This window comes from Belonocnema kinseyi, chromosome 3 (assembly GCF_010883055.1).
Source record: "Belonocnema kinseyi isolate 2016_QV_RU_SX_M_011 chromosome 3, B_treatae_v1, whole genome shotgun sequence".
In the NCBI taxonomy this organism is placed as follows: Eukaryota; Metazoa; Arthropoda; class Insecta; order Hymenoptera; family Cynipidae; genus Belonocnema; species Belonocnema kinseyi.
The window spans coordinates 30,121,853-30,148,716 of record NC_046659.1 but is presented as its reverse complement, the minus strand read 5'-3'; the positions used below and the strand labels follow the sequence as shown (position 1 = coordinate 30,148,716).

General features: G+C 35.6%; 1 protein-coding gene across 5 annotated transcripts in view; it reads left to right on the top strand.

Moving 5' to 3' along the window:
• The window catches only part of LOC117170145 (AP-3 complex subunit delta-1), a 172,206-nt gene that overhangs the window by 128,972 nt on the left and 16,370 nt on the right, over window positions 1-26,864 (top strand). For all 5 annotated transcript variants that reach the window (XM_033356696.1, XM_033356694.1, XM_033356695.1 and 2 more), the window contains 5 exons: window positions 16,373-16,600; window positions 16,773-16,935; window positions 17,089-17,271; window positions 17,377-17,797; window positions 17,869-18,134. In XM_033356696.1, coding sequence (XP_033212587.1) covers window positions 16,373-16,600; window positions 16,773-16,935; window positions 17,089-17,271; window positions 17,377-17,797; window positions 17,869-18,134 — 1,261 coding nt within the window. The remainder of the gene's footprint in view (window positions 1-16,372; window positions 16,601-16,772; window positions 16,936-17,088; window positions 17,272-17,376; window positions 17,798-17,868; window positions 18,135-26,864) is intronic.

Sequence of the window (26,864 nt, the reverse complement as noted above, 5' to 3'; positions counted from 1 at the left end):
TGACAAAACCTTGCACGTACTGTATCTATACTTAAGTGATCATTATACTTGAGTTTGAACGAAATCTGAGACAAAAAAAACCTTGGGCGCTGACGGGTTAAGGAAATGTACAGGTATTGATTTTTAATAAGTTTATAAGGTTATTTTTTATACGCACAAACATGTTTATTTGAATAAATCATGGTACATCCTATTTTTTTCTTAATAATTTGCAGAAAAGCAACAGAAAGTGAATGACAAGGTGGTACAACATTGTGTTTTATTAAACTTGTATTGAATTTTATGTAAATTGACTGAAAACTAACTAGTTTTTACAAGTTCACTACGCTTAGAATATGTGAGCCATTCCCAACATTGTTATCATTTTTCAATATTAATTTATGAATTTTTTCGCGGCCACGCTTATTTTCCGTTACCTGATAGTTATTACTATAAGATAAAAAAAAATTCAGTCAGTTCGAACAACTTTTTTTCTCTAAAAGTACACTCCCCAAAGTGGCCAACTTTTTGAGAAACACCCACATATAGGTATACCGTGCGTGTTAACACAATTTCTCGATTATATAGAAAAATAATGGTTTTACGAAAAAACACAATAGACAAAAGTTATTTAGAATTAAAAAATACATAAATTTGTTCTTTGGCGTTTTGTTCGAAAACCCATAATTTTCCGATATAATCGACGAAATCTGGAGAAAATCCGGCAATCTAGCGATTCGAGCGTGAAGAAGGAGTAAATTTGAAATTTTGACAATTGTTCATTTCCCGTAACGTCTCTCGTAGAATCGATTGGAAAAGACCGCAACCTTCTATCTCGTCGGAAAGGGTTTGAACATTTGCGTTACTCACTCACTCAATCAATCATCGCTCTTGCAGGTGTACATGTAATGGATATACAGGGTGTCTAAAAAGTCTCGGGACGGTTGGATATTTCCTCAGGTAAAATATTTTTTAAAAAAGTGAAGGTCATTCCTGAAGTAAATTTCAACGAGGAATTCAATGGTAACCTTTAATTTGACCTTGAAGTTGACATTCATGGCTTCTTGAAGGTCAACTTTGTTTTTTTAAAAATGGAAACTCCATTTTTTTACATCTGCAATCGATAGAGCGGAAAATTCTACGTTCAGGTGCGTACCCAAGTCATAGGTCAATTGTAACGTTCAAGGTCAGTTAGAGGTTATTAGAAATTAACAAAGTTTTCCAAGCGGTCAGTGTAATTCCTGAAGTAAATTTCAACGAGAAATTCATTGGTGAGCTCTGTATTGATCTTGGTTACAGCGTTTTGAATATTGCAAAATCATAAGGAAATTTTTCATGAAAAGTTGCAGATGTTCTGGTGAGAGTTCTGTTCCTCCCCGAAGAGTTATACAGTCCTATACCATTTTTCGATACCTAAGTCAATACCTAAGGCGATACCATAAGTCCTATAACGTTTTTCCATACGAGTAATACGAATCGAAACGAATCGCACTTTTCGTAATAGAGAAGGGTTAAATTCTGTCTAAAAATCAACAATTGAAAGAACTGTAAGGCGCTTTATGAATCATGGATCTATCAATCTATCTATCGCGTGTGTGTGTGTGAGTATGTATATATAGTAATAGTTTGTCATAAGGACAACCGCAGGATTATATTAATTTATTAATTTGCTCGCGGCCACGCTTATTTTACGCTACCTGATAGTTAGTACTATAAGATAGAAAAAAAATTTCCGTCAGTTCGAACAACTTTTTTTCTCAGAAACTACACTCTCCAAAGTGGCCAACTTTTTGAGAAACACCCTTATGCAGAACTGTATAGGGGTAGTTACCCTCGTCCACAGTAACATTAATTGAAGCTATTTTTTCCGGTCCTGTAGTGTTGTTCGGATTAGGATTTTTATTATTAGGGACTGCGTTTGAGTCTGGCAGATCCCTACTAACGATAGACGTTCTAGATGTCCTGCTATTTCCTCTGATTGAGGTGGTGACAATGGAAGAGTTTCTTCTGTACCCATCATGCTTAACGCCACTTTGGTAACACTGCTTCTTCCTGGTGGGCAGGAAGCTAGGTTTGAGCTCTGTGACATTGTAGTCACAGACCGCAAAAGTCTTTAATCAATCGACTTGATGCGTCTGATAGACCAGAATATATCAATCTGTCATGAGCGTTAGTAGATATATCAAATCCTATTCTAATCAGAGATCTTACGATTGCAACGAATTCTCTACAGAGGTACCATTCGATCAGTTGTTCCATCAATTCCTGTCCTTCTAAAAATCTATCAGTGACTCTTGGTCTCGAAACAAGCTATACTTAAAGGCTAGCTTGGTGTCGTCGCGCCACTTACAGCGCAAGTGAGGGTGGGGGCATTGGCCCGCGGTCGCATCGCAAAAGTTAACGAGCGAGGATCTTTTCGGCAATGCGGTGGAGCGCGGGTTTCGCACGACTGGTGCGCTTTTATCAAGCAGAAGTCTACAAGTATGATTGATGATCGTAGCCGCGCTTGCGCTGTCGAGTGTCCGAGATACTTAAATATTTTCGACAAAGTACCGCCAATCAATTCATTCTAAGTCGAATGACAGGTGTGGTTAGGACGCTCAGGCGACGAAAGACAGAATCATGGATGTTTTCTAAATATTATTCATGGTGATAAATATTATTTATAACCATGAATATAATTTAGCGGATATCAATATTATGTACCACTTACGTTGCAGTAATATAATGATAAATTTGGAAACAAAAAATTTTTTTTATAAACAATTATCACTACACTTAATTTATTTTTTAAACTACACAATTGCACGCACGGTTACTTACCGATATAAACGCGCGCTGTAAAACTTTTGTGTTTTATACATTTTATGAATATTTGGATTTAAAATGTTTTAATTCAAATATTCAGTGTTATTGCTAAATCAACAATATCAAAAATATTTGTGATTAACAATAAAAATTGCTTCCGGTAATGATAATCACTTTTCCACTGTTTTCATGTTAATGAGCTTTTATAAGTAAAGTGCATATTATGTTTAAAATTCATGAAATTCATCAAAACTTAAAACTTCAGTCGCTCTAAAAATGATTCACGTTTTATATAGATTATAAGAGTTTTATATATGAAACATTCCGCTTTATGAGTGCTGTATTTAAGCTCAATTCCCAAATTCGTATAAGATTATGCTGTACCTTTTAAATTATATCACACTTCGTACTTACATTGAATTGAAATATATCTTCTTTTAAAAATAAATATATTTATAGGGAAAATATATCTATTGCTTTTTCACTTTGTAGAATATATGTGTACTTAGATTATACATTAATTGAATATTTTTTATCTATTATTGATTATTATAATTAACAACGTTCAAAATATTTCAAAAAGATGCACTTAAATTCGATAATAATTCTATAAATAATTTCAATAATATATCATTCATGTCTGAGACAAATTTTCCACACCATTTTAGAATCATTACGTAGCAAGGCAGTTTAATTCATATATTCATATATTCAAAAAAAATATAGGCTTGTAGATAATGCCAATTCGGAACTTATTTCAATTTGAAGTTTTTCTTTCCCATATATATAGTTTTAATAATAAAATTGAAAAATGGATGAAAAAACTTTGCCAAATTCGACGAAGAAAAGTATCGAGGGAACTTTAGAGTTGAAACAACTTCCTGTGAGACATTTGTTCCTTATTATTGGAGGCAGATTTCTGAAAATTTTTAGATCTTTCAATTGAAAATTGCAACAAATATCCATTTTGTAAGAAAGCACGCGATGCCGTATACGATTGCATCGTTAGCAGGCTTGAATCTTCTAACAATGCAATCGTACACCTACCCAATAATCAGCCTAATGACCTAACCTCATGAGTATGATCTGGAATTACGACGGTCCTCACTGTGATTTTGTCCCGAAAGTGGACGTAAGTTGCCTGGACTTAAGCGTAGCTTTAATGAAAATGAATCCATCCCTATGTTTACTCTTGATTGATTTACTTGCTTCAGTAATGATTTTTATGGTTCATTTAAACACTAACGTATGACAATTGCGTTTTCACTTTCTGGGCGAATAACTTCGTAACACTGGTTTAGGCTTCTCAATTTTTTTGTCCAGCTAGAGAAGCAGCCAAAAATTCTGAGCAATGAAAGCGAGACAGGGCGAAAAAAGAAAAACTTTACGAAAGTCACACGAAAGTTCCTCGTCCAAAAATTAAATTTTCAAGCCATAAGTTATACGGAACTTGAGAACTGGAACAAATACGGGACAATTAAAGGGCCGCCAATTCTTCTCGACAGTCAATTTTCAAGCCATAAGTGACAAGCTATAAATTTAAATCATCACCACGGTACCTCACCACTTGATTTGAACAACTTCCCCTGTCATACACAAGCGGTTTAATAAAACGTCAAAATGATCATTGTGGCACGTAAATCAGTGACGAATGAACAAAGGGATGGCTTCACTTTCATTAAGTCTACGCTAAAGTCTAGGCAAAATTTGCCCTCGAACTCCTAGATGTTCAAGATGTTCAGTGCATCTTGCGTGCACATTGCTTGTAGCCGAAATTACAATAGCAATGTCGATGATGTAGACTTATCTTTCTTTTTTTCGCGAACTGACGATGTGGAGTCGATTGGCCCATATTTAATTATCCATCTGAATAGCAACATCCCAATATAGGATGTAATCTTCGTTTTCTAAAACCGACATTCGAATCAGTATCTTCAGAACGTGGGATTTTTCGGCCCCCACCAGTTTCCCGTCTGGGAGAAATTCGTACAAACGTAGCATATCCGTGAGTCGGCCCTTTTACATGTTGCTTGTACCAGCCTTGTGTAAAGCCGAAAATACACAATCAAGAAAAGCAAACTCTTAATTTTTTAATCGAAATTATTTCAATAATTAATAATTCTTGTAAATTTACAAAGCAACGTAAAAAAAGACTCATGTAATAGACATTCTTAGTTGACTTCGAAATCAAATTGACTTGTTGGATAAAGAATAAACTCTTAATATTTTAATTGAAATAGTTTAAATCATTAATATTGTTGTAAATTTGAAAAACGCCATAGAAAGAAAATTATCGGAAAGATATTCTCAGTCAATTCTGTAAAAAATTATATTATTCGTAGAAAAAAGAACAGATTCTTATTTTTTAATCTAAATAGTTTAAATAATTAATCATTCTTGTAAGTATGCAAAGCAACGTAGAAAAGATTCAGTGGATAGACATATCAAGGCTACGTTAATTTCGCTGAGGTCGAGGATGTGTTGGTAGCTTTCCGGGTTGGTATCAAAATGAGAACGAGTTCGATACATGGTCTTAAACTCTTGAATCGTTTTATTAATATATTAGGTGTTACAATCTGGGAATGAATTATGCCGTTTTCACCATCGTTTATGGCAGTTAGTGCCGTTTCGTTGTCGTCATGCAATTCATCAATCAGGATTCCGCATACAATAAATTTAGAACATATGAACAAATTTTTGGTGATATTACTGAGACTAACCCTGATCAGATGTGTGGTCTCAGCTGCGGCTTGCAACTTTCCTTCCAAAGTTTTGTGGTCAGTCGATGAAGACTCCAGCAGTAACTTCAGCACTTTCGTGTGGTTTTGCATTACCATAGCTAAATCTTTATTATCCGAGTAAAGTTGGTCAAGTTCTTTATTAATTGTTTTAAGGTCACTGTTGCTGATGGTCCCGAATGACCCTTTAGATATTTCTCCCACAGCATTGAGCAATCCTCTTTTGGTTCGTCGAATACCCATGACCTATTGGAGTAGATCTTCTCTTTAGCGTAGTCGTTCATACCGTTCACCTGCCATTCTAATTTCGTAATCTTCGCCGCAGCTGGAATCACAGGCTATCACTGCGACTTTGAGAGTATTCGCTATAAAATTAGATCTTTGTTGTGTTGGTTGTGTTTACAGCTACGATGAGATTCCATTTTTCGTGGTAAAAGTGGACTTCTCCTTCCTCCTCTAAAAAGATTTTTCCGTTGATGTTTGTTTTGGTGTAATTTCTTAGACTTGTTCCCTCGTGTATTAACAAAATCCAGACGAGGAACATCGGAAATTACGTATAGTATGGCATTAGTTGATTGGCATGGATAATGAGAGTTTTATTTTCAAAACTAATATTGTAATTGTTATTTTATATTGTTTCTAAGACAACCGCGGGCCCTTTCCAACTAGGATAGAGCTTATTGATAGGTGTTTGATTGATGAGCTTTACCAGGTCTCCGAGTACATAAATTCCTTGTGATTTTATAATCCTTGCATCTTGCTGTTTCTTATACTTTCCTTTTTGCAAGTTTATCTTTTCCCTGGCTCTGTTGAGATATCTTTCATGCTTATCTTTCCACCTTTGAACAAGGTCCGAGTACTTTATCCAAAGTGTTGTGCTCAGCATAGAAGGGATGTTTGATTCTCTTCCAAAAGTGAGCTGGAAAGTGGAATACCCAGTTCCTTCATGTTTCATATTATTATGAGCCATGGTCACGATTTTCAGTATGTTATCCCATTCAAGTGCATTGTCCTCCATGCATGTTCTTATTAGGTCTTTCAGATTTGAGTGTGACCTTTCTGAGCTTCTGTTGGATTGTGAATGATAGGTGGAGGTTTCGATATGTCGGATTCTGAACAGATTTTCGAAATTTTGCACAAGTTCTGAAACGAAGTTTGTTCCTTGGTCGATAAGTATGTATTTAGGGGACCCCAAAAATTTAGATATAATGATCTAAAAATCCTTCAAATATAATCTGGGATTCGACGTCTTTAAGTGGGACCAAAATGAGACATTTGGTGAGTTGATCTTGAATTGACAGCATATAGTTATTTTCCGAACGACTAGTTGTCAATGACTCGAAAATATCCATTGCTATTTTATCGTTGGGGTCAACTGGCGTATCAGGGATAATATCTTTACTTTGATTTTTTATTCTAGTTGTTTTTTTGCAACTGGCAAACTGGACATATTTTTCCAAAGTTAATGACCTCTTCGTCCATGTTTTTGCGTTCACCGATTGTTCTTCTTCGATCGATAGTTTTGTTTTCACCATAATGCCGAGCCATAATGGATCTGTGCGCTGCCTTGATTACCTTCTTCTTTTCTTTATGTGACAGGTCTCTCATGGCATTGTAGCATGTGTGGAAGCTTAGTGTTGGATACCGGAAGAATAAAAAGCTGATCATTTCTTAAATTTTGAGTTTTTCTAATGGTGTAATCATTGGGTCTGCAAAGTGGAGTCGTACTACTGTCAATTTCTTATCCATGAAGACCTTGACTTTGAGCCTGAGTAATATTAAGCACGACTCTTCTTGATAATTTCCAAATTAAAACTTGGTGACATCTACCCACAGTTTTCCGTAGGCATTTAGTTTCTTCACTTCCCGGGTGAGGGTTTTCTCTTCCTTCCATGAGAGATAATCCTAATATAATCCTCGTTGATCCATTAAATTTTCTTCCTCAGATATGAGATCATCCACGGCCATTTTATTGGTCAGAATTAAGTTTATTACTCTTGAAGTGCTCGCGGTTTTTTTTTTCGTCAGAGAGCTCACTTCCTGAACTCTTTTCCTCAAAATCTTCTTCTGAAAGATCCGTGATTGGAAACAATCGTGATAGGCAGTAGTCCTAAGAATCATAGGATTTCTTTTACATTTCTAGGCTGTCTGAAATTTTTTACTGCTTCTAACTTTGCTGGATTCAGCTTTACTCCATCTTTGGTAATAACGTGCCAGAGGTGTCGTCGAGATAGGCAAAACATATTTTTCCTTCTAATACTCTTAATGCTCCGTCCATCATTCGTTGAAATGTGGCTCAGGCATTCTTTAATCCAAAAGGCATCCTGTTAAATTTGAAATGCCCTTTGGGTGTTGAGAAGGCTGTATATTTTTTTTATTCCTCTGCCATAGGTATTTGGTGAAAACCGGAGCTTAGATCGAAGGTAGAGAAAAATTCAGCTTCTAATTGATCTAGGATATCATCTATCACCGGCAGTGGATATACATCTTGGTCTTTGTTCTCGTTAATCTTTCTGAAGTCTATGACACTACCCAAATTTGGGAGTTATAAGGTGATTTTGAATTTTTTATGACTTCCTTTTTTAGAAAATCTCCCATTTGTGTTGATATTTCTACTTTATGACACTCCGGCGGCCTATATGATTTAATATTGACTTTTTTTCCTGATTTAAGAACAATATCGTGTTCCTCAAGGTCGGTGCAGGGCAGTGGATCTACTTCCAGATGGAAGATATCACTGTAAGACGCTATTCCTTTCCATACATTTTCCCGCATCTCGTCTTCTATGTGTTGCAGCCTAATTTTTTATCGTAAATCTGTCAATCGATATTCAAGAGCTGTTTCCTTCTGATTAACAGTTGCCCTATTTACTTCTCATATTTTTTGAATGGGTTCGTATTTCCATACTTTGATCAGTATGGGGTTCCCGTCATAGTTATAATATGGAACTATTAGTTGACTATCTTTGATTAAGTTAGTCCTGTCCGTTATATTGGGATTATCCTCAATGAATATTTCTTGTTCAGGTACATCAATGCTTATTCTGTTGATTTGAGCTGTGTTGCCACTAATAAAACGTCCATCATCATGTAAAGGTAATATTTTATTTTCTAGAATCACATATTGCAGCGTAATTGAATATCTTGAACATTGGTTAAAAAAGGATAACCCTATAATTCCAGCTTCTGGCAAAGTAAAATCATCATCTACTTTTTGAAAAAGATGTTTTTTCCCACAGTAATTAATGTAAGTGGCGTAATGTGAGTAGTGTCGGTCCTTTCCCATGAAGAAATATTTTTTCATGGAGAACACCTTGACTTTATTTGGCACATTGTTTTCTTTGGTAAGGTTGATCGCCGCACTAGAGTCGATCAGTAAGCTTGTAAATCAATCCATTTGAATCTTTGCCCCTGATGGATAATAATCTGCCGCTGGCATTTGAAATTCTGTATTCTCCTCGTAGTCTAGTTGTTCGCTTGTTTTTTTGGGACTTATTTCTCAAATTCTAAATAATCATTACCGTCCTCTTTTTTCTCCATTTCTTGGATATTCGTCACAGGGTTTTGTTGGGGTCGATTTTGGAATTGTTCTTGCTGAAAATTTTGCATTTTAGCATAACATTGTGCTGCTAAATGTTCGGGACACTTGGTTGCCAGCACCCTGTGCTTGGTAAGATTTTATCGGTGGTACGCCACTGCGCATCGGAGTCCGAGGGTGCATTCTCATAGGCAGCTGTACTGGTGGGCGTACTGGTCAGGATTCTTTTAACCAAATCTCGATTTCCGCAACTTGATTCTGGGCCTCGCATAGGCTCTTTGGTTTTTGAGCTTTAACTTGTAGTCCGATTTCTCTTCTCAAATTCAGCATATATCTTTTGAGGGAATCTTTTATAATAATTTTTTCTCAAGCCATCAAAAAGACTGATAAAGTTGTTAATTTCTAAGTGCCTAACTGCCCTTTGTATATTTTTTGTGATCCTTTCTCCTAAAACGAAGTCTAATAGTAAGTCAGGTTGAAAGCACCTGTCTCGTGCGCTTTTTACTGATCATATAAAGTCTTATACCCTTATGTCATTCTACCAGGTTATATCCTTTATGGTTCTTATTATTTCCTTAGTGGGAATAGTACCAGGAGAGGGCTATCTTAGAGCCACGGTTTTTCACAGATTCACGTACTTCGAGCACATTATTTTCACTAGCATTGGCAGAGATGATACTGGATGGTCTTATTGGCACGAGGGGTCTATTTTCTTGCCTTTCGCGTGCTTCCTCCGTGCTGTTCTCCCTATTCTCGTTTCCTTCCGCGTCACTTTCTTCGTCCGCGTTGTTTGCCTCATTTTCATCGTTTATTTCCGCGTTACTTTTTCTTTTCTGGTGATTAGTAGATTCTCTTCCGTGGTCCTCATAATTATCAAAAGTCATAATGTCTCCATCTATTCACGTTTCTACTTTCGACGGGATGTCCAATCTTTGCGTTAATGGGAAAATTTCGTCAACCGAGCTGCCGTTGTCGACAGTAAGTCTAGATACTGCTTCCTCTAAAAGTGCCATCCTAGGCAGCATTAAGTCGAGTTTCTCGTCAGTAGTGCGTCAGCTCATGTTGCCCGGTCTGTTATTATAGGCTCCCGGAAAAGGGTTGTCTGAACTATCGATCTCTGATTTTATATCGTAATTTGTGGATAATTTTTACCTGTAGGCGTGGAACGCCAGCGTGTATGATTTTTCCTAATTTCAAGTGCCGGGTGTAATGGTGTCGCAATCGCATTAAAATTTCCGTTTTGTTATATATTTTTTAATCCTTACTTTTACAATCCGCCTACATGGAGTATATACAAGGTTTATTTGAAACCGAATTCCTTTTTATTAACGATGGTAGAGCTAGCGAGCATACGTAGTATACCAAGGATTCCCTATAAAAATTTTTTTCTTTCTAAACTTTGCTTTACCTTAACTTTACTTTCCCTGTACCTTAACTTTGCGTACTGGAAAGTCTTCGTTTGACGACTGTAAAGAAGACTTATACTATATCTTAATTTATAATTACTAGCCTTTTTTCTGCGACGGCGTACTTAATTGAGCTCTTAAATTTACCCAATACCTTACAGGTTCCTTTTTTTACGGACTTTCCGTAGAGAAATCCTGAGTCCTTTCTAGGAGAACCGTAGTTCTCAATGTTGTATTGCCGTAGCTAATTTCCTAATGGATCGTTTGCCACTATCCTGGCAGGACCCCCAATTTGTAACAGGGTGAGATTAATGAATTCACTTTGTTACTTATTGGTTCAACTTTGAAAGTATTCTTTATTTTGTTAAAGTTTCGTAGACGATAGAACCTTGACTGAGGGTTGCTGGAAGACTGCCGAACGTCCCTTCTATTACACGTCGCCTAAACTGACCATACAATCTATAGTGGAGGGAGGTCGGAAGCATGTGGCACACTAAATCTGAATTCCCACATTCTTCTAAACCAGTTTTCCCAAATGCTTATGAGTTCCTCAGATGGGACACGATCACTCTATGGGAAGCTTGGACTAAATTTCAAATATAGGATACATGGATTTTCAACTACAAATAATTAAGTTCCAAACAAGAACGTAATAGTTATATATTTTTAGTAAAAGAAAACATTATCACCCCAACAAAACGAAGTTTCAACAAAATATTTACAACTACAAAAAAATGAATTTTTAACAGAAATAGATGTTCTTGATGTTCATTACATTGCAGTTCCATTGAATTATTTTTCAAGCACATCTGTATTTTGCCAAAAATTATCGACATGCATCACTAGACGTTATTACAAACATGAGTGAAGAAAAACATCTGTTAGCCTCTGAAATACATGCTTTCACATATAAACGAAGGGCGTGCATGTTTCAAGTGATAGAGATTTGCCGCAATATGCGAGCAGCATCCCACGTTTCTACGTTCATTAGCACACTCGCACGAATATCTATTTATTCTCTTTTATCCTTGGCTGTCAGGATTATATTATTACATCTGCAATCTCTGTTGTTGACGTGATATGATGCGACTTGAACTTGTAGGATGTTAGTACTGTTGTTTACTACTTTAAAATTCACGCTACCATCCGCATTCGTAATTTCAGCAAGGTAACAAACTGCTTGGGATAGCTGATAGGACCGTGTCAAAACATATGTGGAACATATATATAGAATAAAATGAGCCTATGCAGTGTCCAGTGTATTGGTTATTTTGTTATGAATTATATATTGTTGGAATAATTCGTAACGTTCTTACAGACTGAATTATAAATAATATGAATGTTACCTGTAAAAAGTCTGTATCTGTGAGGTCTGTTGCGGAGATTTGTGCAAAATTCTCCAAATCATGAGACAAAATCGGCGAAAAAATCTCTTTCTATTTCACCCTTTCTTAATCATTTCGTTTCTAATTGTATTTTTGGTATCCTTAGAAGCTATAATACGTGTTAATATAATGTCTTGTAAACCTTTGTTCGATCACTTCACTTATTTTTTCTATGATACCCACTCTTGATCGGTTCGTAAAAAATATATGTTTTGTTATACTACTTCTTTTTGACATAAAAATTGAACGAATTCGTTCATCTTCTTTTTCTTTCTTGACTAAAAAATTCTTTTTGGCTGAAAATTGATTTTTTGAACTGAAAATTTAACTGTTACCCTTTTTGTTAAAAATGTATCCCTTTTAGTTGAAAAATCAACTATGCGGTTAACAATTTATCTTGATTGGTAGAAAATTATTCTTCTCGTTTGAAAATTTATCTACTGCTGTTAAAAATGTATGTCTCTGATCGTAAATTAAAATGTTTTGTTAAAAATCAATTTTGTTGAAAAATTTATTATCTCGTTAAAACTTCGTTTTTTCTGTTAAAAATAATTTTTTTACTGGAAATGTTACGACTACCTTTTTCAAAGAATGTTAGTCTTACAAAATTAATTTTTTGAATCCAAAATTTAACTATTCCATTTTTGGTTCAAACTTGATCTTTTTTAGTTTAAAGTTCGAATGTTTTTTTTGTTGAAAATTAATTTTTTTAACTAAAAATTTAGCAGTATCATTTTTGGTTAATTTATCTAGTAAAAACTTGAACTATTTTGTTAAAAATTTGTTTTTTTTTTGCTTGAAAAACCTTTTTCACTTGAAAAATTCATCTTTGTTTGTAGAAAATGATTCTTATCATCTAAAAATTAATCTAATTTGATTAAGAATTCATTTGATTAGTTGAAAATGCATCTATTTTGTAAAACTTCTTTTTTTTACTCGAAACTATTTTTTATATAAATATTAAACATTCGATAATCCGTCAAAATTTAATCTTTTAGTAGAAAGTTAAAAAATTTGTTTGAAAGTCAGTGTATTTTTTTGGAAATTAAACTGTTTTGGTGAAAAAATTTGGTTTCAAATATATTTTTTAAACTGTCAACGCAACCGTTTTTGTTAAATATTAATCTATTTTGTTGGAAAATTCTATGTTATGTTTTTGGTTGAAAATTGATCTTTTATGTATTAAATTGCTGCTTTCGGTGGAAAGCTTTTAATTTGAAAATTGAATCTACTGTTTCTATTCTGTTGTTCAAGGTCTTCTCTGAGGAGAAATCCAAGGGCGTGTAATCTAGCTCCGCTTTACAGATGGTGCTGTAAAGTGTAATATCTCGCTTGCTGTAAAAACCGTCTCGCAACTGTATAACTTGTAACTTACGTAGTTTCCTGACATCTGCAACACCCCTAACCCCCTCTATGTTGTGGTAGAACTATCCTTCCAATCACTGAATTAATGTGGTGCATTCGGTGCTTCGGCATTTCCACACGGATGGTTCTGTTTGATCGTTCAAGTTGGGTGTTTGACCATTTGATGAGTCAAAAGGAGTACGTGAGGACAGTTACTCTTACACTCAAGAATACTAAGGTATTTTATGACTCGTCCTCAGGAATTGCCACGATGTCATTCTCGAAATAGTTTTCTAGCTCTGCGGTCCCTAATTCTCCTCTGGTTAAATACACTGTTCTGCATTTATCTAGTCCGAAATTCATGTAGATATCATTGAGAAAACTGCTTTGTGACATTGATGCGCGGGCAGATTTTGTAAATTTTGAAAACTTTAAGCAAATAGTAATGTGGTATGGAAGGATATGCTTGCTTGTAGTCAATTTATGCAATGTGCAAGTTTCTCTGACGTTAACGATTTTACGTCATAAGAACAACGTCTATGGGGACTAGATCTTTACTGCCCAGCGAGTTTTTGCAACATCCTTTTTATCCTTCTGTTAGGATGTTAATCTAGTCACAGTGAGAACATACCTAATCTAAAATGATAACTGTAAGTTACTAAAATTTTTTGGAAGACCGGCTATCTGTCTAAATTCGTATGGATTTTAAGCGTCCGGTTTTTTTGGCACCGTATACGTAGTACCTCTAAACATAAAGCCTGGCATTAGATCTAGGTGTTCAATGATCTTTAGAAAACATCTTGCAACGCAGGATACACAATCATCAGGTACTTGTACCAGAAGTTGAGAACCATGCCCGGACCTGAAACTTTCCAGTTCCTTGCCCTTATAAAAACCGTTGAAACATCTGTAGCTGTTATGTTACTCAGCACCGTTGCAGGATTTTTGATTGTCTTTGCTTTCTCCTGTTCGAACCACACGGTGTCCAAATTATTTTTGTTCGTGTTTCCCCAAACACCCGACCAGTAGTAACTCATATCTTCTAATTGAGGGAATTTGGTATCTTTCTGGTTATTTTGTTTTGCATTCAGTTCACGATGGAACCTTCTTTCATCTGTCTGAAAGGTTCGATTTTGTTGCCTTCTTGTGCTACTTTTCTTGTACCGACGCAGTCTAGCAGTAAGAAAATCAGCTCTCTGTCATTGGACGTGTATGATCTCATCCAATATTGCTGGCTACAATGCCTCGATGTACCGATGGTGGATGATTTAAGTAACATGGTGTATCAGATTTCTGGTTCTATTTCCTTTCTTATATTGAGTCAATCGACCCAATTTACACCTTACTTTTCTTTCATCCATATCTAACCTGATCTTTCATGGTGGATCTCGATTCCTTTCTGGGGCAAAGACTGCAATTGTAGGCCTAGTTCTGCGGTCGGACGTTCTTACGACTTCCATAGATATTCAGTATACAAAAGGTTGCACATCTAACGCAATGTGTGTTGCTTTTAAATGAATGGGTAAAACCTTGCTGTTCAGGTGTTCTATTAGATCACAAAGATCATTTTGTGATATTCATTTTGGAAACAGAATGCCTTTTTGTTGATTCTACATGTCAGATCTTTCGTAAAGCATGACCAAAATTACACTCAAGGTGCTGTTGTTCTGGAATCTCGCTGTTCAAATAATCGTTAAAAATATCCAGACGTAATTCTAGAGGATCCGGTACTTGATGTGTATTGTCCCTAGCACATGTGCCTTCAGCTTCGGTCAGTTATTCATTGTCCACATTTATCAAGAGGAGTTCATCATTGGGAAGCTGCTGTTCCACTTCCACAGAATTATCCAGAATAAAAAAAAACCTGTGCATCCTGCTTCAGCAGTAGATATGCCGGCGACTAAAGTTTATAAAATTGGAAATAGCTCCTGTGGATTCAATCTGAATTGAAGGTTCGTTCTTAATGATACTTAACTATTTGGATAAAAATATCGGTTTTAGTATGATTTATTTTGATTCACGTAGTTTCAAAGAGATTCAAACTGATTAAATTCCATTCCGAAACTTTCATGAGAACAGGAATGGTTTTTCTCATTCGCAACGAAAAATCTCATTCCGAAATACAAAATTCTTTACTGATCCTCTTTTTAATTCCGATAATTAATCTCCCTTTCCTCTACTTCGTTTATAACCTCTTATCTCGGCCTTTGCTACCCATGCAAACCCGCCATGCAGAAAAAGTAATCCTTCTCTATCCATCATTGCATTGCTCCTCGCTTCTTTTAGCGCGTTCTCAATCCAAGACAGAACTTCCCTCTCTCCATGTAGTCTGGTAATCTTTGACGTGGATTTTTACTTCTGTCAGCTTGTCAGCTTTTCTTGTATTATGATTTTCAATTGTAGTTGCTTATTTTCTTCAATTAATTTTTCTTCAATCTCCTTATTACATCATTACAACAAACCTTTTTTCCAGAGTTGTAATTGTTACAGATTTCTGAAACGGGAGAGACTTTTTTGGGGGTTAGCGCGACTAGTTCATTTATGTACCAAGTTGGTAAACTCCTATTGCTGCTATCGCCCTCCATGGGCTTGATTCCACCTTCTTGAATAGAATTTGGTCCTCTCTCTCTTCCTCAATTTGTAACTGTTCATTTCGGTGCTACCACCATCCAGTTAAGTTTTCGCTGTTCATGTCATTTCACCCTCCCCGCCAGTGTTGCTAACGGACCGCGCTTTTTGGAAATTGCGCAGGCTTCGTGTGGCAAAGAAGTGACGAAGAGAACATCCAGTTTCTCTTTTACTCGATGCCTGCCTAGTTGAAAGAAGCGCGGTTTGTTAGAACCAGTGCTAATGAACTTTGAACAATCTTAGTTGCTTCCAGAATTATTCCAATTTTTTGAAAACCGTTCATTCACGGTATGTTTAATGTTCCGTTTATTTAGAATATCTTTTTTTTCATTGACATTTTAGTTTTAACTTGGATTATCTGACAAAGAATTTTATTACCTTTCATGAAATGATGAGGGAAAAAACGTATGTTAATATTATAAAAATGAAGGAACTTGAGCCAGAACTTAAATAATAGGCATGCAGGTAATTTCCGCCGTTAGTGTATTTTTGAAGCAGAGGAAACTAAAAGAAGGGCGAATTTAAAAACTGATGATATTTGTTATAGGTATATCTCAGTATTAGTGGACCTAACACGAATGGAGGGTACAAAGCACGGGCAATTAGTAGCAACTCAATTGTTAGATGTTGCAATACGCGTTAAGGCGATTCGAAAATACGCAGTTCAGCAGTGTGCCTTACTATTAGAAAATGCGTGCCTCCTCGCTGGACAACCAAGAGCAACTATGTCTGAAGTTCTGTACGCAGCAGCGTGGATCTGTGGAGAATTTTCAAGGTAAATAATTACTCAATCATGTTTTATTTTCTTTTAAATTCATTATTACTAAGTTATTACACATTTTAATGACGCAGTGAATCAGATTTTTATTGTCTTTCCAATAATATCAACTAAATAATGTTCTTTATGTCGCAAAATGAAAAATACCAAACCTTTTTATTTTTTTCAGTGAATTGGAATACCCTCTAGGAACATTGCAGTCAATGCTCAAATCACAAGCGTCGATGTTACCGGGTCACATTCAGGCAGTATATGTTCATAATATTCTAAAACTTGCTGCAAACATCTTAAGTAAGGCTGAACAAGAAAATGATATTGGTATAATGGAACAGGTGGGCGTTTATTCTAATTATTAGGCAAATGATATCGAAAAAAATGGTTTCTTTCTTCAGTTTAAAGTAGAAATTCACCTGATATTAAATTTATGACTAGCCTTATAAATGGAATAATACCGTTTAAATAGCTTAAAATCTTCTGTTTTACAGATTTTTCTTTTGAGAGAGAAACTTGCTGCTTTTATCTGCAGTAGCGATTTAGAAGTACAAGAAAGATCGAGTTCTGCCATGGCTCTGTTTGACTGTTTAAAAGAAAATCCGGGACTAGCTGCAGAATTAGTAGAGGCCTTTATCGGAGAACTAAATCCTGTCGCTCCTAAAGCTCAGAGAAAGGCAAGTTTATTTTTATATTTTTTAACATTATTTTCTTCGTTAATTTGTCATAAAAGCAAGTTATATTTAATTTGCATTTACTGAAGCCCGAACTAATAATTCTAGGTGCAATTTCCTTCTGGCTTGGACCTAGACTCTTGGATTAACGATCCACCTTCTGAAAGTTCTGATTCCGACGATCAAGATATGAATGAAATTTTCGTGAAACCTGAAAAGTCTGATGGTTACTCGAAACATGATTCGTGCGAACCGACTATCGAGGAACTTCAGAAAAGACGGGACGCGAGAAAGTTGGAACAGGAAAACAACCCACATTATCTCAAAGTTTCGATCAGCAAAAAGTTGTCATCTTATAACTCGAGCAATAATAATGAGGACATTGAAAATATTCCTGTTGCTGAACTTGATATTCCTGTCTCACTGCAGATTACAGACTTCAGGAGTTCAAAAAAGTACTTCAATATAGATCAAGAATCTAGCAAAAAGAGGGATAAAAAGCTTGGCAAGAAGAAGAAATCAAAGAAGGGTAATCTTTATATTTTATCTTGATTCTTGGTTTTTTTCTTATCCATTTTTACCGTGGTTTTAATTTCGCAGATAGAAAGTCGAGCAGTTCAGAAGAACGTGATGAAAATTATCATTCACAATTCGTAAACAGAGGCATAGGAGAATTACCTTCAGGAGCAGAATTAAGTGGTAGCGACGACGATGACACCGCGGATGCAAATGATCCACATCGTGCTTTAAATATTGACTTGGATTTACCTTTAAGAGATGATGAACGTCTTCCTGTTTTAGAGCACAGAAGTGTGGATAACAATCTGCATGAAGATATGAAAACTACGTGTGACAAGAAGGATAAGGTGAATGAATGCATTATTATTAAATATGTTACGTGTTATGATGAAAGGGACCTTAAAGTTAGCATGCTTTTCCATGCTTTTTTCATCTTCTCGCTCTGTATTCAGTGAAACAGACGAGCTCTAGGGACATACGGATACAAAACGCAAAGATGTGTTGAACGTGGTGGGACTGGATTTCTCGGGTCGCCCACACGCATCAAAATAGGCAATTTACGCTACACGTTGCAGCTTAATAACAGTTCCAGTTTTTTCAGATAAAAATTCAAATATTTTTTAATATGAAAATGTGATTAAAAAATTATTAATAACATAAAAATCTCGAAAATCGATTTTTTGCAAACTTTAAGGTCCCTTTCCTCGTGGCACGTCACATATGAAATTTTTTCTTCTTTGCTTCGGGCTGAATGCCTTATGAGATGTCTGTGATTATTGTGTTGTTTTGATTGGCCTTAAAGCTATATATCCGATTGAGGTTTTATTATTTAAGACCTCGTTTTGTTGAAATTCTTGATATCCGAGAATGGCAAAAATTTCAAATACACATCTCCGTCCATGATTTTCAGGGAAAATAGCAAAGCGAATTGTACGTAGGCACTAGCAGTACAGAGTCCTTAACACATTCGTATTACGTCCATTTGCCTTTTGTGCTGCAAAGCGGATACATTAAATATATACGAAAATTGGATTTAAAATCGTATATAATTTGTATGTGTATTTGTATCTTTATTTACGTAGACCCAACAGAAATCCAATTACAGGGTGACAATTTGTATACAAGTGCCAAAATTAACTACCTCACTACCTCTCAGATGATAGGTTCCATCTTCCCTAAATACTAGTATTTTTAAAAATCGTTTTCAAATTCTTTCGAAGAGTTGAATTTCACATTTCAAATGAGGACATCAGATTAAAGATACATATTCTAGCTCAGATATAACGAAAGAATTAAATAGTGCAATAAGAGTACTAGATTTTCTTAAGCTTTTACAGAACCTAAAAATAAATCCTTGAACTTGGTTAGTGGATTTTGGAATAGTTTCAATATGCTCTTTATATCTTGAATGATGATCACTATTTAATCGTAGGTCCTTGATGATATAAACTCTTTGTATCTGTTCTGCCTCCATTTCATAGCTAAACAGAATCGGATCATGGTTTCTTCTAAATGTGATTACTTTGCATTTTAAATGTTCAATTCCATTCCCTATTCCTTACACCATTCAATTTGCTATATTATACAATTTCTTACACAGTCAATCTGCATATATAATTTTGTATCATCAGCAAAAATGATTTTATTAGCCTTACTTGATATATTTATTTCATTGAAAAAAACTGTAGAAACATTTGGGCCTAGATTAGAGCCCTGCGACACCTTAGAGGATGGTGCAAATGGAGTGGAATTATGTCCTGCATATTGAACATGGTTTTTCCTATCTAGTAGAAAAGATTGTAGTAACAATACTACGTTTCTAGGCAAATCAGTTTTATGGAGTTTCTGAATGAGGATATTATAATTAAGTTTGTCAAAGCATTTAGCTATGTCTAAATATATAGCATCAACCTGTTTCCGATCCTTTCAATCTCTAGCTATGAACTGTGTGTAAACTGCTAGGTTTTGTTAAAGTCGATCTGTCAACAGCAAAGGCATGCTGAACTTCTATTACTTTTCAGCTGATGATGTAAAACATAAAACTTGCAATACAAGCCTCAAATACCTTAGAGAAATTGTTCGTACTAGAAATTGGCCGATAGTTACGAATCAATTCTTTATCTCCAACTTTAAATACTGGGCCTACTCTTGCCTCCTTCCAAATTTTCAGAAAAGTTCCTTTATCTAGTGCTAAGTTATAAGTGAAGCAAAGAGGGTTAGCAAGAGAGCACATATTCTTATTCCTAGTTTTTTATTTATTATCCGTTTTTTATTATCCGGAAAATTTTTTAGTGCAAATTTTATGTCTATTACATCAATTTTAAATTTCTAACACATACATCCATCAGATGAAAAAGTCAATTCATTCGCAGATCTATTATATGGGACATAAACACTATTAGAATATTCAGAAAAAGCGTTAACAATTTCTTTAGGATCATCCATTTTCCGATCATTTATGTGCATAATTCCGGACAGCCTCGATGCATTTTTCATGTTACCAACAAATTATCAGAATTTTTTTTTATCTTTACGTAATGCTTCTTCAGAATTATTCGTATAAATAATTTAATTCCTTTTATCAGCTGTTTTATTTCAGATCTTATACCATTAAAACATTTATGTAGGTAATTAGTAACTAACACAAACCCAAGGAGACTCTCGGTTCCAATTTTGCCTATCCCCCCTCCCAACCCACCCGTATTAACTGACGTTTTTGTGGGACTAACGTTATAACTACATTCTCCATCATATGACGATTTGCTACTTAACTTTGACATGATTTCGACTCAGAAAATAAACTTATTGCATAAACGTGATAGTTAAGCGTATAATCTAAACAATGGGTAATAGAAACTACAAAATGGCCTCGGAAAGGACTGGAACTGTAATTGACAAAAGGCATGCACACGGAAAATCTAAAGGTCATGTTTCAGGCGACGAATGGAGACTAGGTGTTTAGAATGCTGGGGGGGGGGGTGATCTCAAGGTAAAAGAATTGCGTGAAACTATCGACGAGAGGAAACTAGATATTTTATGTGTGTCTGAAGCAAAGAAAAAGGGATGCGAAACTAAAGACATAAAAAATGGCGTGTTGAAAAGCGGATTTGAAATATGGTCAGGAGTAGACAGTGAATCACATGGTAAACTAGGAGTAGGTCTGATTTTGAATGTAAGAGCAAAGCAGCATCTCGGAGACCATGATTTCGTATTTCCCAGACTGCTGTGGGCTAGAATGCAAGTAGCAATCAGAAGACTATTTATCATAGCATGCTACGCAACAGTTGATAGTGATCCCACAGAAGTAAAAGACGCCTTCTAGGACAGTTTAAATGACACAATAAATATTTGCAAACATGGGGAAAGAATAATTCTACTAGGAGACATGAACGGATGGGTGGGCTTCCAAAATCGGGATACAGAAAGAGTACTAGGTCATTTCGGGGATCCAAGAACAAACTATAGCGGAGATAAAATAGTTGGTCTATGCTTAGAAAGAGGTCTGTTTATTACAAATACTTGGTTTGGACATAAAATGATCCACATATACACCTGATCTAAAGGAAATAGCCACAGTATAATTGAATTTGTTGTTGCGGATAAATGACTAACAGAGTTAGTCAAAGATACAAGGGTCATGAAGGCTCCTGAATGCAATCCTGATCATTACCTTCTGATCTCAAAAATTAACTTAGGTCGGGGATGGAGAAAAAAGAGAACCAAGAAAAGAAAACAAACGCGAATCAAAATTAAGAACCTACAGAAACCGGATGTGCGAATAGATTTCCAAAATAAAATAATCGAAAGCATAGATAGGGCAACATAGGAGGACCGTATAAAAAGCAAAGATATAGAGGGCGCCTGGACAAAGTTACGAGATATCATTGTTAGATGTACGATCGAAGTGTGTGGAACCGCAGTTGTAGGAAGAATGTCTGGTGATGCGTGGTGGTATGATGAAATTTAGGCTGCCCAAAAAGCAAAGAGAGAAGCGTACAGGAGAACTTTGAACATCGCAGGTCTTAGCAATGCGGAAAGAAATAGACGTAGAAATGATTATAGACACGAAAACAGGATCCTTAAACGATTAGTTAAGAAACTTAAAGATACAATTAGAGCAGAAGAAGAGATGAAAATACAAAACGACTTTGAAGGAAGCAAGAAACTGCTTTATAAAAAAATGAAACGAAACAAAAGTACAGAATTTTGTAACATGAGAAATAGTAGGGGGGAAATGGTATATGATGCAGACGGAATACTAGAGGCTTTCAGAGACTATTTTAGGAGACAACTCGGAGATGAAGCTATAGCATGCCACAACTGCGATGTTCAACACGATGCGATAGAAAACTCAATTGAGATAGTCTATTTCACTGAGGTTAGGGATATAATTAAGAACTTGAAAAACGGTAAGGCTACCAGGGTAGACGATATTACCGCTGAAATGCTTGAACACGGTGGCGAGCACATACCGCATAGACTGTAGAATTTTATAAATTTATGTTTCGAGATGGGAGACGTCCCAGACGATTGGAAAAAAGAGATTATCGTACCAATATGCAAAAAAAGAGAGATAAAAGCGACTGCAATAATTACAGAGGGATTATCTTATTAAGTACCGTAAGTAAAATATACTCAAAAATACTTACTCGCAGGGTAATGAAAATAACAGAAGCAAATATTTGGGAAGTCCAAAGTGGGTTTTTGCCAGGAAGGTCATGTACGGATCAAATATTTAGCTTAAGGCAAATAACAGAAAAAAGTTTGAGAGTAGGAAAAAAAGTTTTCTGTGCATTTGTTGACCTAGAAAAAGCTTTTGACAAGGCAGGTAGAAGTAAACTTTGGAAGGTCCTGAAAGAGTATGGAGTCAATGGATGGCTCCTACAAGCTATAAAAACCATATATAGGGATAGCAAAGCGAGTGTAAGGGTGAATGGGAAATTGAGTGACTGTTTCGATATTATTCAAGGAGTTAGACAAGGATGCGTTATGTCTTCATGGTTATTTATATTATTTATGGACAAGTGTTTAAGAGTGGCTCTTTCCGACGAAGAGGATGTGGATCTCGAAACAGTAAGGGTACGTGGGTTAGCGTTTGCAGATGATAAGGTTGTTATGGAAGCGTCAACCGAAGACTTACAAAGAATGTTGAATAAACTAGATGCAAGCTTGAAGAGCATGGGCCTCAAAATTAACGCAAATAAAACAAAAACTATGGTTTTCGAAGGAAAGAGTGAGAAAACACTATGCAATATTTTATTAAATGATGAGAGAATTGAACAAGTTGATAAGTTCGCATACCTTAGTAGCTTATTTACTAGAGACGGGAAGATAGATGAGGAATTAGATAGACGCATAAACGAAGTTAAGAAGGTTATTGGTAGAGTAGGTCCCCTTATCAGAAGTAAAGAGATATCAAATAAAGTTAAAATGGCAATACATAATTCTATATTTGTACCGACTGTACTATTCGGTAGCGAGACATGGACTTATCAAGAAAAATATAAGAGTAAAATTAACGCAATTGGCAGAAGAGGCGCTAGTAGACACATGGGAAAAAAATCGGTTAAGATGGTTCGGGCATCTTGAGAGAATGCCAAATAAACGACTAACGAAACAAGTGTATCAAGGTAAAGTAATTGGCAGCGTGCCCAGAGGTAGACAGCGGAAAGAATGGTTAGATGTGTGAATGAGACTCTAGCTAGAAGAGACACAAGAAGTCACAGAAACACGAGAGTCTGCATGAAAAAATGCATGGACATAAAAGAAGCTAGAGAAGTATGCCAGGACAGGAAATTATGGCGGCGAATAGTTAATAAAAAGAGTGTCAGTAGAGTGAAAGACGCCTGAAACAAAAGACCTTGGCTATTAATGGACCCAAGTGGGGAACCTTACATAACGACTTTGTGAGGATCTTCACTTGGGGTGATTGCCAGAGAGATTGATCAGTAACCTGGGTCGAATCAGTGTTGCGGAACGAACGTGTTATTTACATAAATAACACGAGAATTCTGGATCAATCTAAAAATTCTCTATCCCTTCCCCACATTACTCCTTTCCCCACCGAGTGAGTCACGCCTACCTTGAAAGGGAAATGGCTTAATGGTGTAATAATAATTCTTTAATTTGAATCCTAAACTTTGAAGATCATTTACTTAGAACACTTTTAGCTTTCATATGACCTTTTTTTTACTGCGGTGGCATTTTTTTGGCTCAGTTGTTAAGCTTAAATGGCAGTTGCCTATTATTTTCTCGCCGATAGTAGACGCCGCTAGATGAACACTTGACGAACCCTAGACAAGACAGTGCGATACCTGGCTGCTGAACGCCGCTAGATGAAATCTAGGCGAACCCTAAACTAGACGGCGGCCATAAAATTTCCCTAGAGGTTCGCTAGACGAGCTGAGTCTAGAAAGTATCTAGAAATCGTCTCTATTTCCGGTAGGGTAACCTTTTATATTACCACGCTAGTCAGAAAACCGCGAAAATCAGAGTATTCTAATTAAATAGATCTTTTATTTCAATTCTATCGTTGACTGAGATTGGAAGCGAGAGGAAGAGTGTTCCGACATACAGGAAAGGAGCGGGAATATCAGGGAAATAAATGCCTCACGATGGAGTGTGAATGTAGTCAACCACGCTGAAGAAAAAAAATTCTGAAGACAACAGTGAGGTCGGTCGGTACGTTCTTCAGCGTGGTTGACTAACTTCACACTCGATTGCGAGGTATCTGTTTCACTAATATTCAACCGTCTTTCCACGGTGACTAAACATTCTTCCTAGCTTTTCTCGTTCTTCCTTATGTAACCACGTAACTCTAGACGCTTTTTTGAATTTCAATTTGTTTTTACACTTATATTCTATCAATATAAACAAATTAATTTCATTTAAAGTGAAAAGTCTTGTAATGGTAACATTGAGTGATTTTAACCTTAATGGTACTTATTGAAATTACGTAAAATTATAATTATTATTTTATTTCGTAAAAGAACTACATTCAGTTACAAAATACAATTTAAAAATATTCCGTTTTATTTCAATTTTTTCTATACTCATAGATTAAGATTTGTATCAGCTGATTCAAATATTTCTATAAATCCCGACAAATCGTTATATCTGGCAGCACTGACCATTACGGCATGAGTGTCATGATCCAAGGGCTTTTCCGGTTCAGGAATAACTCCGTTGTCCACCGAATCTACGTGGAGATGCCCTGGATGCCGACACACGGCAAAACTGTCAGGCTCAGAACTGAAACCTAACGTGCAAGTACATTTACTGTTGCATTTTAGGGTTATAGGGTTATGCAGTTACAGGGTGACAAGTTGGAAGGTGATGGGGTTAGAGAGAAGTGTTGTCGTGGAGTTTTAACTGGCCGCCTCAAAGTATTTTTTGTCGCACATAAGAGTTGTATGGTTATAGAGTTTTGAGTTTATAGGGTTATGAGGTTTTGTATTACTAGGGTTATAGGTTGTCGGGACTATAGTGTTGTGGGACTTAAGGGTAATGTAGCTTATGTATTTTGAGGTCATTAAGGTATGAGTATAAAAATACAGCCATTCATACAAATGTCCAGCTCCATAATACAGTGGTCAGCTCCGTAATGTGAAGTTTTTAAAAAAGTGTCCATAATAAATTTTTTACAAGGTTCTAAGAAAAATAATGCCTTATTTTCGTCAATAATATACATTTTATACTTTCAGGGGTGGGGGGGAGGAGGTCTGCCGAAGTATCATTTTCTATGTTAAGACCAATTTAAAAAGGATCATGCGGGGGGCAGAAGTTCTTGAGAATGTATAACGTATTTTATAAATGGCACCTTACCGAAACCTGATTTAGCGGATAAGGTCGTCCAAGGGGGTGAGAGAGAAAGAGACGCTTTCAAGGTCAGCGGAGTTGCGCAGTTTACTTCCACATTACAATGTTCTATTTTTAATATTATGAACATGTTACTATGAACATGATAAGTATCATAAATGTTTTTCTATTTGGTGCTAACAATAATCAATTTTCCAATTTTTAATTTCAAACTATTTACTTTAAAATTTGAAAGTGGATTGAGCCGTTTGTTTAAATGGATTTGTATAGCGCGCCGTTTGTAGCTTGGAATTGGAAAGATTGGAGTGAAAAGTGGAACTACTTTGTCGTTGGTGAAGGGAAACCGATATCAGAGATGAGTTGGGAGATTGCTCATGTAATGGAATAAGAGACTACGTCAAAATTTGACTGCTAAAAGCGCCCTCTTGGTTTGTGGGTCAACTCCTCGGAGTTACTTCGCAGTTTTCGGCATTTTTCATACGTTCCGCGTCGGTAATTGCTGAAGTTTGAAAATTTTAAAAATGAGTTACCACCGCAGTTACAATTACAGGAGTTACCTTAAATGTAAATGATGTACTGCATATTTATTTACCACTCGAATATTAAGTGCTTATTATATAATTATTCTAATGATTCACAATTATTACTGAGTATTTATATAATGAAAACTAATTATTTATTGTTTAAATTAAAATTTTTAATATTATATCGTTACATAGCTATTTATATGCTATGAATCATAAATTATGACTTATAATTTTATTACATGACCGGAAAAAGTTTTATTTAATTTAATTATGACAGAGCTAAACATTTTTTTCTTTAAAATGTTGAATGCTATCAAAATTAAAAATTCTGTATAAAATCAAGCAAGGGATAAATCCAATTTGTCCATTTCATAAAGAATTTTGAGATTTCTTTAGAAACAAAAAAATAGTATATTGTCAATTATAATACCTTCAATTTTTCTCTAAAACGCTAAAATTAAGTAACTATTATAACATATAGTATGCTTATCAGTTACAGATTGTATTAATTAATATACAGTTTGTAGCTAAAATACATACATACATATACTAGGCAGTCTGATAAATCCCTGAAAAATGAAACACGGAGAAGTTTTTTTGGCCAAAGTCGGTTTTATTTTTCAACATACACTCCTTTTAGGTCGATACAGAGAGTCCAACGATTTTCTAACTTTTTGATACCGTCCGAAAAGTACTCGATCGGAAGGTCTCCAAAATACGCCTCAGTTTCAG